We start from the raw sequence: 13461 nt of genomic DNA, 5'->3' as shown, positions 1-13461 counted from the left end.
GCCCTGCATCAATCCCAAACCAATCCCACTGCCCCCTCTCCAAAGCCCTGTATCAATCCCAAACCAATCCCACTGGCCCCTCTCCAAGCCCTGTATCAATCCCAAACTAATCCCGCTGCCCCCTCTCTCCCCATAGCCCTGTATCAATCCCAGACTAATCCCGCTGCCCCCTCTCTCCCCATAGCCCTGTATCAATCCCAGACTAATCCCACTGCCTCGCTCTCTCCCCATAGCCCTATATCTTTCTCTGCTCCAATATTTATCTGTGCTTCCCTTAAAAGATGCAATGTCTCCTGTCTCAAACACTCCCTGTGGCAAAGCATTCCAGGCTCTTAACAACTCTATGCACAAAGACATTTCTCCTAACCTCTCTCCTCACTCGCATAGAGACAATTTTAAATTAATGAACTTTTAAATTAATCAACAGAGGAAGCAGTCTTTCTCCAGTCACCCTATCAAATTAAATTTAAATTTAAATTTTCTCTTAGCTTTCCCCACCCCAGTGAAAATAATTTCACCTGGAAAGTAAGCTCCTGTGATACTTGATAATGTTAGGGTGTGGTGTTTGATTTTATGTTTGCTGGAGTTTTTACATGTAAATTTAAAAATGTTGGAAAAAATATAAAATTACAGCCTTCAGTAAAATTAGAGTGGTGGAAGCAGATTTAATAATAACTTTCAAAGGGGAATTGGATAAATACTTGAACGGGGAAATTTTGCAGGGCTATGGGGAAAAAAGAGCAGAGGGAGTGGGACCAATTGGATAGCTCTTTCAAAGAGCCGGCACAGGCGCGACGGGCCGAATGGCCTCCTGCGCTGTATGGTTCTATATGTAGCCTGGTAAAGAGGGTCAAAGATGAAGCAAAAGACAGAGAATGCCGGAAAAGCTCAGCAAGCGAGGCAGCATCTGTGGAGAAAGAAACAAGAGTTAACGTTTCAGGTCGAAGACCTTTGGTGGGAGTCAAAAGTTTTCAAACAAGTACAGAGCCAGGGTACTTGGCCCAGATACTGCTGAGCTTTTCCAACATTTTCTGTTTTTATTTCAGACTTCCAGCATCGACAGTATTTTGCTTTTCATAAAGATGAAGCAGTGTTCGGCGCTAGATGGCGCCAGGCAGGTTATTTGAATAAATTTATTGAAGTTCAGATATTTTATGTGCGAATGGGAGGGGGATTTATTATAATAATTAGGGAGTGTTTTCTGCACAAGTTGAAGAAGGTGCTTCAGTTAAACGGCAGCTCTAAAACTTACCCGGTCTCGATCCTCGATAGATTTCCCCCCCCCCCTCCCAAACTCCCAAGTTATTTCTTTTGAAGAACTTCTGACAATTTTTTTTTAAAGTTATCAAACCGTTGGATCGAGAGAGAAAAAAGTTCCGGAAAGTTTTTGTCTGAATTTTTAAGGCAAGTTTTGTAATTTTTTTTTCCCACGGGAAAATATATATAATAAGAAAAAATGTTTAGCTGGATTAAAAAGAACGAGAAAAAGACCCCCGAGGTTATCCACACGGTGACAGAGGGTCTGAAGAAGTTGTATAAAAACAAACTTTTGCCTTTGGAGGAGTTTTACCGATTCCATGATTTCCACTCTCCTTCCCTGGAAGATGCGGATTTCGATAACAAGCCGATGATTTTGGTGGTGGGACAATATTCCACGGGCAAAACTACTTTTATTCAGTATCTTCTAGAGGAGGATTTTCCCGGGAGCAGAGTGGGACCCGAACCCACCACCGACTCCTTCATCGCCGTGATGCACGGAGCGGTGGAAAGTGTCATCCCCGGAAACGCCTTAATCGTCGACCCTAAGAAACCTTTCCGAAAGCTGAACCCCTTTGGGACTTCCTTCCTCAACAGGTAGGCTCCTTTCAAAAAAAGCTCCCCCCCCCACCTCTTTAAAACAATTTCCTTTTAAAAGTGTCATTTTAGTTCAATAGTAACTTTCAAAAAAGGGAATTGGATATCTACTTGAAAAGGGGGAAAAATGCAGGGCTATGGGGTAGGGGGTGGGGGGATAGCTGTTTCAAAGAGAGCCGGCACAGGCACGATGGGCCGAATGGCCTCCTCCTGTGCTGTAAGATTCTAGTTCTCCTTGATTGGTATAGACCTGGTCTGTCCCGAGTTAACTCATCTCGGTTAGGCAGTTACAATTGGCCTTAGTGCCCCTGTGCTAGGGAGGAGGGATAAATATCAGCCAGGGTTACCGCTCCTGATCCGATGATACCTGCAGGGAAATCCGTCCGTGTGGGATATGGGGCGAGGGCAGCGTTTGGCTGTGCTGTGATTCCTCCCGTGGTCGAATAGCCTACCCACACTCACTGCCGAGTCACTCACTTGGAGGATGGCCCCTTGGCCGACGTACTGAAGGGTGCCTGTAGTACCCCGCTCGTAAACCCCGGCCAATATTCCCTTCCCCTAGGTAGGACCAGTACCTCCACTCTGTCATAGATCATCATACCAGGACTATAACACGTTTTAATTGGGTTTTAGTCAACCATTTATAGAATAGAATCTTACAGCACAGAAGGAGGCCATTCAGCCCATCGTGCCTGTGCCGGCTCTTTGAAAGAGCTATCCAATTAGTCCCATTCCCCCGCTCTTTCCCCATAGCTCTGCAAATATTTCCTTTTCAAGTATTTATCCAGTTCCCTTTTGAAAGTTACCATTGAATCTGCTTCCATCACCCTTTCAGTCGGCGCATTCCAGATCATAACAACTCGCTGCGTAAGAAAATCTCTCCTCATCTCCCCCCTGGTTCTTTAGCCAATTATTTTAAATCTGTGTCCTCTGGCTAGCAACCCTCTGGCAAGTAGAAACAGTTTCTCCCTATCTGCTCTGTCCAAACCCCTCTTAATTTTGAACACCTCTATTAAATCTCCCCTTAACCTTCTGTACTCTAAGGAGAACTCTCTTGTAGGTATCCATTTGGTAGATTGTAGAAATAATGATGTTGACCGAGGCAAACTTGGGCCATAAATGGAGTCCAAATGGTGTCACTGGGGAGCAGGGAATTATTCCATTAAAAGCAGGAATTACACTGAGAGAAAAGCAGGAATGGGAAAACTGAAAATGGCCACGGATTCAATTTCTAGCCAATTGAGGGGCGTCATTGCAGACCAGAGGATAGAGGTCACTGTCGGTACGATCAATAATTTCCAGAATACAACAGATACGCCTTTGTCCACCTCTCCCCACAGGCCTCCGTCCCAGCTCGGAAATGTTGCCCACACAGCCGTGTTTGAGGAGTGATCTGGTTCTAACTCCCAATTTATGCTGTGCGAACACAAACCAGGAGACAGAGCTGGCAACTACCCAAAAAACGAAACAAAGGGCTTTCAACATTTAGATTTTCTTTATACTTTCCTTGGACTTGTTCCTCCAAATGGAAACCTCTCAGTAATGTCAATGTTTAAATAGATTGGCTGTAATAACATTCATAATGTGTTTTCTGCCTGTAATCTGTTCCATCACCAAGACCGCCTATTTCCACCTCCGTAATATCGCCCCCTCCATTAACTGAATACCCTTCACTGTACCCCCTCCATTAACTGAATACCCTTCTCTGTACCCCCTCCATTAACTGAATACCCTTCTCTGTACCCCCTCCATTAACTGAATACCCTTCTCTGTACCCCCTCCAATGAATACCCTTCTCTGTACCCCCTCCATTAACTGAATACCCTTCACTGTACCCCCTCCATTAACTGAATACCCTTCTCTGTACCCCCTCCAATGAATACCCTTCACTGTACCCCCTCCATTAACTGAATACCCTTCACTGTACCCCCTCCATTAACTGAATACCCTTCACTGTACCCCCTCCATTAACTGAATACTCTTCTCTATACCCCCTCCAATGAATACCCTTCTCTGTACCCCCTCCATTAACTGAATACCCTTCTCTGTACCCCCTCCATTAACTGAATACCCTTCACTGTACCCCCTCCATTAACTGAATACCCTTCTCTGTACCCCCTCCAATGAATACCCTTCTCTGTACCCCCTCCATTAACTGAATACCCTTCACTGTACCCCCTCCATTAACTGAATACTCTTCTCTATACCCCCTCCAATGAATACCCTTCTCTGTACCCCCTCCTATAACTGAATACCCTTCACTGTACCCCCTCCTATAACTGAATACCCTTCTCTGTACCCCCTCCTATAACTGAATACTCTTCTCTGTACCCCCTCCTATAACTGAATACTCTTCTCTGTACCCCCTCCTATAACTGAATACCCTTCTCTGTACCCCCTCCTATAACTGAATACCCTTCTCTGTACCCCCTTCAATAACTGAATACCCTTCTCTGTACCCCCTCCTATAACTGAATGTCCTTTTTGAAACAGAGACACCAAAACTGCACGCAGTGCTCCAAATGAGGTCTCACCGGGGCCAAATTATGGGCCCTGAGGACAATTATGGAGTGCGTACTTTTATTGTGGCTGAGGTTGGTACCAGGGTATCAGACCTGGAACATTCTTGAACTGTACAGCTCAGTTTCACATCGTACAATTGCCAATTGATCGGGGGACTGAAGCTCCGTCTCCTTAAGTTACTTTCTCCCCACTCCTCAGTTGAGTTCCTTTGACCCAAATACAATCCAAAACTGAGAGACGTTGGGAGGTTCCTCAGCCGCTGCCACTTCAAACTTGGCAGCTAGAAAGTGCCAACAGTGCTTGGAGGGTGACATCTCTCCGTGCATTGTCCCTCTATCCCAGTGGGGAGATGCCAGCCTCCGATCAGCCCTCCCTTGTGCTCCACCATTGGCGGCCGTGCCTTCAGCTGCCTAGACCCTGAGTTCTGGAATTCCCTCTCTAAACCTCTCTGCCTCTTCACCCCTCTCTCCTCCCTTAAGTCACTCCTTAAAACCTACCTCTTTGACCAAGCTGTTGATCACTTGTCCTAATATCTCATTATGTGCCTCGGTGTCAAATTTTGTCTGATACGATCCTGTGAAGTGCCTTGGGTCGTTTTACTACATTAAAGGTGCTATATAAATACAAGTTGATGTGGTTGGGACAGGGGCCTTGGTTGTGTTGGGCGACTGGCCAGAAGCCATCTCAATGGGTACAGTCGTGTAGTGGTTATTTTACTGGATTATTAATCCAGAGACCATGGGTTCATCTCCCACCAGGGCAGCTTGAGAATGTGAATTCAGTTTTTTTTTTAATAATCTGGTATCAGTAAAAGTGATCATGAAGCTGTCAGATTGTCGTAAAAACCCAACTGGTTCACCAACGCTCTTTAGGACAGAAAACCTGCTGTCCTTTCCTGGTCTGGGCCTATATGTGACTCCAGTCCCACGCCAACGTGGTTGACTCTCAACTGCCCTCTCAAGTGGCCTAGCAAGCCCCTCAGTTTCAGGGCAACCAGGGATGGGCAATAAATGCCGGCCATGCCCATGTACGGAAATCGAATTTTAAAAAAAAAATAATTGTAGGTGTTTGTTAAAAGCTTCTGAGATGCTCTTGTTGACGTTTATAAGTTTGTGAGAAAAACAAGGAATGTTGAAGGAAAAAGGAGCCAGGAAATCTGTCAAGCGCCTGTTAGGGAAAGAGATTACCTTATTTGTCGAGAATCCAGAATGAGTTTAGTATCATAACATTTACAGACCAGCACGGCCTCTGCTATGACAAATATTCTCTCCTGGCAACTGTTGCAATCATAGTTATAGAATTCATTGAGTCTGAGAGATAGCAACTGTGGGAACTGGTCACAAAAAGCTGCTCTAACTCAATGGGCACACCTTAAGGGAATGTTGTAAACCGGGGACTGAGCCAGTTCAGATCCAGGGAGGGGTATATGAGGGGCTTCCCTCTTTTCTTCCCCAACTCGACAGTGACTCACAGTCGTCCCCGGTAACTCATTCAAGTCACGTTCTTCGTTTGCAAGCCTGGGCAGTGTCTGTCGGAGTTGAGCCATGCTGCGCCCACCTGGAGTGAAAGAAAGAACTTGCATTTATATAGCGCCTTTCACGACCTCAGGATGTGCCAAAGCACTTTACAGCTAATGAAGTACTTTTGAAGTGTAGTCACTGTTGTAATGTAGGCAACACAATTTGTGCACAGCAAGCTCCCACAAACAGCAATGAGATAATGACCTGTTTTTTAGTGATGTTGGTTGAGGGATAAATATAGGCTCCAGGACACAACTCTCCTGCTCTTCTTCGAAATAGTGGCGTGGGATCTTTTATGTCCACCTGAGAGGGCAGACGGGGCCTCGGTTTAATGTCTTATCTGAAAGACGGCACCTCTGACAGTGCAGCACTCCCTCCGTACTGCCCTGGGAGTGTCAGCCTAGATTTTGTGCTCAAGTCTCTGGAGTGGGACTATGAACCCACAAGCTACTGACTCAGATGCCAGAGTACTACTCGCTGAGCCACAGTTGGCACTCTGTGTGTTCTGCTTGAGACTCGTTACGAGATGCAGTGTGACGTGAACCTGAGATCGTCATGGACACTCATCTATAAATGTGCATCATTGTGCAGCTGTTCACTGCTTTCATTCCCACCCACTGCTCCTCCCCTCCCTGCACCAATACCATTGTACTTACATGCCAAGTTAGGACCAACCTTAGAGCTCCCAGTGGGGGAAGGGATTGTAACTTTGACCTCCCTGTGAATTTGGCCGCTCCAGAGTGAGTGTGAGGTGTCTGAGGGCACTGAGCAACACCTCGATTTTAAAATTCTCATCCTTTTTTTCAAACCCCTCTATGGCCTGGCCCTCTCCCCATCTCTGTAACCTCCTCCATAAGACCATAAGAGATAGGAGCAGGAGTAGGCCATTCGGCCCCTCGAGCCTGCTCCGCCATTCAATGAGATCATGGCTGATCTGATTTTTACCTCAACTCCACTTTCCCGCCTTTTCTCCATATCCTTTGACTCCCTTGCTGATCAAAAATTTGTCTAACTCAGCCTTGAATGTATTCTTTACCCCAAAAAGCCTCCACAGCTTTTTGGGGTAAAGAATTCCATAGATTCACGACCCTCTGGGAGAAGAAATTCCTCCAGCCCCTACAACCCTCCTAGATCTATTTTGACTTATAGGGAGAGGTTGGATAGACTGCGACTTTATTCCCTGGAGAGTAGGAGGTTTAGGGGTGATCTTATAGAAGTCTATAAAATAATGAGGGGCATAGATAAGGTAGATAGTCAAAATCTTTTCCCAAAGGTAGGGGAGTTTATAACGAGGGGGCATAGATTTAAGGTGAGAGGGGAGAGATACAAAAGGGTCCAGAGGGGCAATTTTTTCACTCAAAGGGTGGTGAGTGTCTGGAACGAGCTGCCAGAGGCAGTAGTAGAGGCGGGTAAAATTCTGTCTTTTAAAAAGCATTTGGACAGTTACATGGGTAAGATGTGTATAGAGGGATATGGGCCAAGTGCAGGCAACTGGGACTAGCTTAGTGGTATAAACTGGGCGACATGGACATGTTGGGCCGAAGGGCCTGTTTCCATGTTGTAAACTTCTATGATTCTATCTCTGCGCTCCTCCAATTCTGGCCTCTCGCGCGTCCCCGATTTTCAACGCTGCACTATTGGCGGCCGTGCCTTCAGCTGCCTAGGCCCTAAGCTCTGGAATTCACTCCCTGAACCTCTCCGTCTCTCTACCTCTCTCTCCTCCTCGAAGTCGCTCCTTAAAAACCTACCTCTTTGACCAAGCTTTTGGCCACCTGTCCTAATATCTCCTTGTGTGGCTCACCTCTTCGAAGCGCCTTGGGACGTTTTACCATTTTAAAGGTGCTTTACAAATACAAGTTGTTGCTGTTGTGAATCAACTCCTGACATCGGGAAGCATGTTGCCTGTGATTAATGCTTCCTGCTGTCACTATAAGTTATACCACTGCTCCCGGTCACCATCTCTATCCATGTTCCTCCTCACTAAGAAGTTCGAATGGCCCAACGTAGTAGGGCTCGCATTGCTTTTAAGATGTATTAAGACTGGTCTTATCTCCTGTAGATTAACATGTGCCCAGTTGCCAAACAAAGTACTGGAAAGCATCAGCATCATTGACACTCCGGGCATTCTGTCAGGCGCCAAGCAAAGAGTGACCAGAGGTAAGAGTTTATGGAATTCCAGATCCTTCTTTCTCTCCGTTCTGCTCCTCCGGCACCTCCTTACCAGCTCGTAGGGACTAGAATTTTTTACTTGAATTGTGTTGATCCAGATGAAGGAAGTGTTAGTGCTGGGAACTGGCAGCCTGTCCAATTTCGGACCCCCGGGCCTCGATATTACCAGGGAGGCGGGTTGGAAGCGGGGGGGGGCGCTTGGGTAACCCGCCCAGTAAAGTCCGTCCGTTCCCCACGCAATCGCGGGTGAAATGAAGCCACTTAACGTGGCTTCCGGCTTTCCCGTCAGAAACCGGGCGGACTGCGCACCTGCGTCACAGGCTGTCAGCTGGAGGAGCCCTGTTTAAAGGGGCAGTCCTCCAATGACTGATCCTGCAGCAAAGAACCACACAGGACCACGGAGCAGCCCAGGGGAAAGGCTGCCCCCAAGTTTAATGATGCCTCACTCCAGGTCTTACTGGATGGGGTGAGGAGGAGGAGTAGGGAGATCTTCTACCCGGCGGACGGGAGGAAATGGCCTGCCTCTGCCACCAAGAAGGCCTGGCTCGAGGTGGCAGAGGAGGTCAGCAGCAGCAGCAACGTCTCCCGCACATGGATCCAGTGCAGGAAGCGCTTCAATGACCTAACTAGGTCAGCCAAAGTCAGTACACTTACTCATTCTCCTACACTCTGTCTTCCACATCCCACAACTCATTCTGCACTGACATCACTACTCTATCACATCACTCCTCACACCCATTCAAACCTCATCCTCAACTTACCTGCACTTACTCACCTCCCCAGTACTCATCCCACCACTACCACTCAACCCAATCCTCATACAATGTCATGGCTCTGTCTTATACTCACCCTCTGATGCATCTCTTTCACGGTCAGTCTCACCCAAATCCAATGCATTCAGCGGTTGGCCATGTCACCATCTCTCACTCAAGCCAACTAGCACTGGCCTTACAAGGTGTCACACATGTCCTCCAAACTGTCGTCCAGCTGGGTGGTAGGAGTGATGTGGGCCTGGCCCAGGAGAGGGATGATGGCGAAAGGGGACATGGAAGTGGGGACGCCACTCAAAGCGCTCCCACGTCTCACCCGTTGCCCCCCTCTCATCCAGTACCTGCAATGCTGCCTCCTCTCCAGGTGGTCGAGTCTGCCCCTGCACAGGTGCAGGTGGAGCAGTCTTTGGAGGGGCTCTCACGAGCACCGAAACCCAGAGGGCATAGGCACAAAGCATCTAATCGGTCAGGGCATGACCAAGAGCAACCTGCCACTACCTCTGCTGCAGCCACAGGGGAAGCACCACGTAGGAATAGTCATAAACGTAAGGCAAAGGTTTTGTGAGCACAAAGGGGATGCACAAGGGTGTTTGACGGTTTGTCATGTTTTTTATTTATATTTGATTTTTGTTAATGGCACATTAAATATTATTATTGTCAGCACTACTGCCACATCTTGGCCATTCTTGACTGGCTTGTGTAATAAGTCCCTTTCATGTGGTTCACCATGAACACCCACACTTGATGCCACCCATTGGGTCACCTTATAGTGGGTGCATACAACACACACACACTCACACAGAGACACACACATTCTCACACACAGACACACACAGACATACACACACACATGCACTCACACACATACAACACGCACTCACACACAGACACACATACACAAGCGCGCTCACATAGATACATACGTGATCACTTACACACACACACACACAGACATACACACACGCACTCACAATCTCACACACGCACTCTCAATCTCACACACGCACTCTCAATCTCACACACGCACTCTCAATCTCACACACGCACTCACAATCTCACACACGCACTCACAATCTCACACACGCACTCACAATCTCACACACGCACTCACAATCTCACACACGCACTCACAATCTCACACACGCACTCACAATCTCACACACGCACTCACAATCTCACACACTCATACCCACATCCCACTAAACACTCCCAGGGCAGATACAGCACGGGATAAATACAGAGTAAAGCTCCTTCTACACAGATCTTGTGCATATGCCCCAAATTAGGCACAAAATTCGCAATATTGCTCAGAGAGGCCATGAGAATGCTCAGTGTGGGAAATGGAAATGTGCCACTGGGGAAATGGAGGGTTCTTTTCTGGGGGTGGGTGCAGTACATTGTTGGAGTGGAGTAGAGCAAACTTTACTCCGCATCCAACGCAAGGTGCACATAATCTGGGAGGGATTGATGCTGACCCACGAAACAAAAAGTGAAAAATGCTCCCTTTCCAGCACCGGGTACATTCCTCTGAGTCGTTATGTCTGATCTTTCCACCACTTTTGAGTCACCAAAATCGCACTGGAGAGGAGCCAACAGCTGAAAATATAATGCTCAAAGAGCAGCTAAATCCACATCGCAAACCTGGAGCTCTCCGTTTTGGCTCCTGTGAGTGAAAGTGAGACATTGAACCCTTGGAGAAGTTTGGAAGCATTTGCTGGTTGCACTCATTCCTGTCTTGACTCGGTTGATTGGATTGGTGCAGTAGCCGTCAGTGTGACAGACTAATCACAGCTCATCCCAAACCACAGTTCTTTACAAAATAACAACGTGCACTTCTGAACATTGTGGAAACAACTACAGGAATGGGCAATTGACGGGGTAGAGTTGCTCAATCAGCAAGTGCACTGCCCTGAGCCAAGCAGGAGCAGGAAGATCCCACGTTCAATATCTGCTCAGTGCTGAGTTAGTTGATCTTGGCTGGGCTGATGTTAGCGACACCACAATTGGTCCCTGGGCTAAGGAGGCCAAAATAGAGAGTCAGGGTTCCTGCTTGCTATTGTTTAAGGGAGTCTGTCTGCAAATTTATTGGGCCTGGATGTGATGTTCCCTGTGGTCAAATAGCCATCAAGGCCAATGTCCATTTTGTAATCCCAGGTGCCCAAAGGCAAGGACCACCAGAGCTGCCCTCCCACATCCAGATCTCTTTCCCCTTTCAAATCTGATTGGCTGCAGGCATCACTAAGAAAAATAAAAGTGCAGGAACACGCGTGCGCTTGATCGCGCAGGAACACGCGTGCGCTTGATCGCGCAGGAACACGCGTGCGCTTGATCGCGCAGGAACACCCGCGTGCGCGCAGAAAACGTACATGCAGAAAAACATGTACGCACAGAAACACGTGTATGCATAGCATCGGGTAAAAGTCGGCGCATTTTAATGATTGTGTATTTCTTCAGCCAGTGCTTATGTAGAGGAGCAGACAGATTGGGGAGTGAGCTGTCTGGGAATGTGAGCTGCCTGGCTGTGGCTTATAATGGGTTAATTGAATTGCAGCCTTGCAACGATCCAACTGTTACCCTGTACTTTTTCCTCCCTTGTTTTCCACTCCCTCCACCCTGCCTCCCATCAGCCTCATTGTACCTAAGTATGATTGAAAATCTGATGATCTAAGGTCTGTTTCAATCAAACTGAGGTCCTCAAACTAACCTCTTGACCCGTCTCACCCTCCCTTCAGAAACGCCACTGGGTTGGGGGCAGAAAAATGGTTAAAAACTCCCTGTCGAATCAGCGATTACTGGAACCACATGTAACGTGTCAGAGCATGAGATGCTTGGCAGACTCTGGGAATACTCGAGCAAGCCTTGAAACGGATTCGCTGAATTTTCCATGTTAACAGCTGGGCTGCAGCCAGCAAGAGTGAGAGGCACCATTTACAAAGTGATGCCGTTAGCGTGACAACCCGTTGTGCCACAGAGTGCAGGGGAGTTTGGGGCTCCCCTCCTCCCACACGCTCACCCACACACAGAGAAGCACATGCGCACTCACGCAGCAGTGACCCTGGAAAGGGGTGGAGGGAACAATGCAGCAAAAGGGAAAAGTGGGGGGGGGGTGAGAAGGAGGGCAAGTTGCCTCAGGCCACAGCCGTGTGCTCCCATCCCCTTTGATATCCCACCCAGTCTAATTCCACTCTCCTGCTCACTCCCCTTACCCTTTAATATTCCACCCAGTCTAATCACACTCTCCTGCTCACCCCCCATCCCCTTTAATATCCCACCCAGTCTAATTCCATTCTCCTGCTCACTCCCCATATCCTTTAATATCCCACCCAGTCTAATTCCACTCTCCTGCTCACTCCCCTTACCCTTTAATATCCCACCCAGTCTAATTCCACTCTCCTGCTCACTCCCCATACCCTTTAATATTCCACCCAGTCTAATCACACTCTCCTGCTCACCCCCCATCCCCTTTAATATCCCACCCAGTCTAATTCCACTCTCCTGCTCACTCCCCATCCCCTTTAATATCCCACCCAGTCTAATTCCACTCTCCTGCTCACCCCCCATCCCCTTTAATATCCCACCCAGTCTAATTCCACTCTCCTGCTCACCCCCCATCCCCTTTAATATCCCACCCAGTCTAATTCCACTCTCCTGCTCACCCCCCATCCCCTTTAATATCCCACCCAGTCTAATTCCACTCTCCTGTTCACTCCCCTTACCCTTTAATATTCCACCCAGTCTAATTCCACTCTCCCCCTCACTCCCCTTACCCTTTAATATCCCACCCAGTCTAATCCCTCCCTCATGCTCACTCCCCATACCCTTTAATATCCCACCTGGTCTAATTCTACTCTCCTCACTCCCCATATCCTTTAATATCCCACCCAGTCTAATCCCACTCAGTGAGAGTCAGCGCCTATGGAACCCCTTTAGGAGAGGAGAAAACAAAGAAGGGTTCATACCATTTTTGGGTAGAGCTGGTACAAAAACCAGCCAACACCAAGATGTCTGCAGCCCCTTCCCCACCCCCCCCATCCTCTCCCCCTCCCCCATCCCACCCCCTCTCTAATCTCCTCCTCCCCCTCTAATCTCGCCTTCCATCCCATGCACCCCACACCCACCTCCTGCCTGAGGGAACAGTTGTGGAGACAGGACAGTGGAATTTGATTTGGCGGGAGGGGGAGATTTAATTGTTTCCCCAAATTACGTGTCTCCAAACAGCAATTTACTCAGGTTGCCACAGGCCTGTCGCTGGGAGTTGCCTGTGGGCCCAGTTGGTAAAGAACTGTACTGGGATGTTGCTGGGAGTTGAGTCGATGCAGACTGTAATGGAATGTTGCTGGGAGTTGAGTTGGTGCAGACTGTAATGGGATGTTGCTCGGAGTTGAGTTGGTGCAGACTGTAATGGGATGTTGCTGGGCGTTGAGTTGGTGCAGGCTGTAATGGGATGTTGCTGGGCGTTGAGTTGGTGCAGACTGTAATGGGATGTTGCTGGGCGTTGAGTTGGTGCAGACTGTAATGGGATGTTGCTGGGAGTTGAGTTGGTGCAGACTGTAATGGGATGTTGCTGGGTGTTGAGTTGGTGCAGGCTGTAATGGGATGTTGCTGGACGTTGAGTTGGTGCAGGC

The 13461-nt window shown here is 48.1% G+C and overlaps 1 protein-coding gene across 1 annotated transcript in view; it reads left to right on the top strand.

The window, feature by feature from the left end:
* The first annotated feature begins 1193 nt into the window (after positions 1-1193).
* Positions 1194-13461, top strand: part of LOC137305996 (EH domain-containing protein 2-like) — a 48625-nt gene continuing 36357 nt past the window's right edge. Inside the window, exons 1-2 of the mRNA XM_067975004.1 lie at positions 1194-1854; positions 7957-8054. Of these exons, the coding sequence (XP_067831105.1) occupies positions 1457-1854; positions 7957-8054 (496 nt within the window). The 5' untranslated portion in view covers positions 1194-1456. The remainder of the gene's footprint in view (positions 1855-7956; positions 8055-13461) is intronic.

This window comes from Heptranchias perlo, chromosome 41 (assembly GCF_035084215.1).
Source record: "Heptranchias perlo isolate sHepPer1 chromosome 41, sHepPer1.hap1, whole genome shotgun sequence".
Taxonomy (NCBI): domain Eukaryota; kingdom Metazoa; phylum Chordata; class Chondrichthyes; order Hexanchiformes; family Hexanchidae; genus Heptranchias; species Heptranchias perlo.
This window is presented reverse-complemented; position numbering and strand designations above follow the sequence as displayed.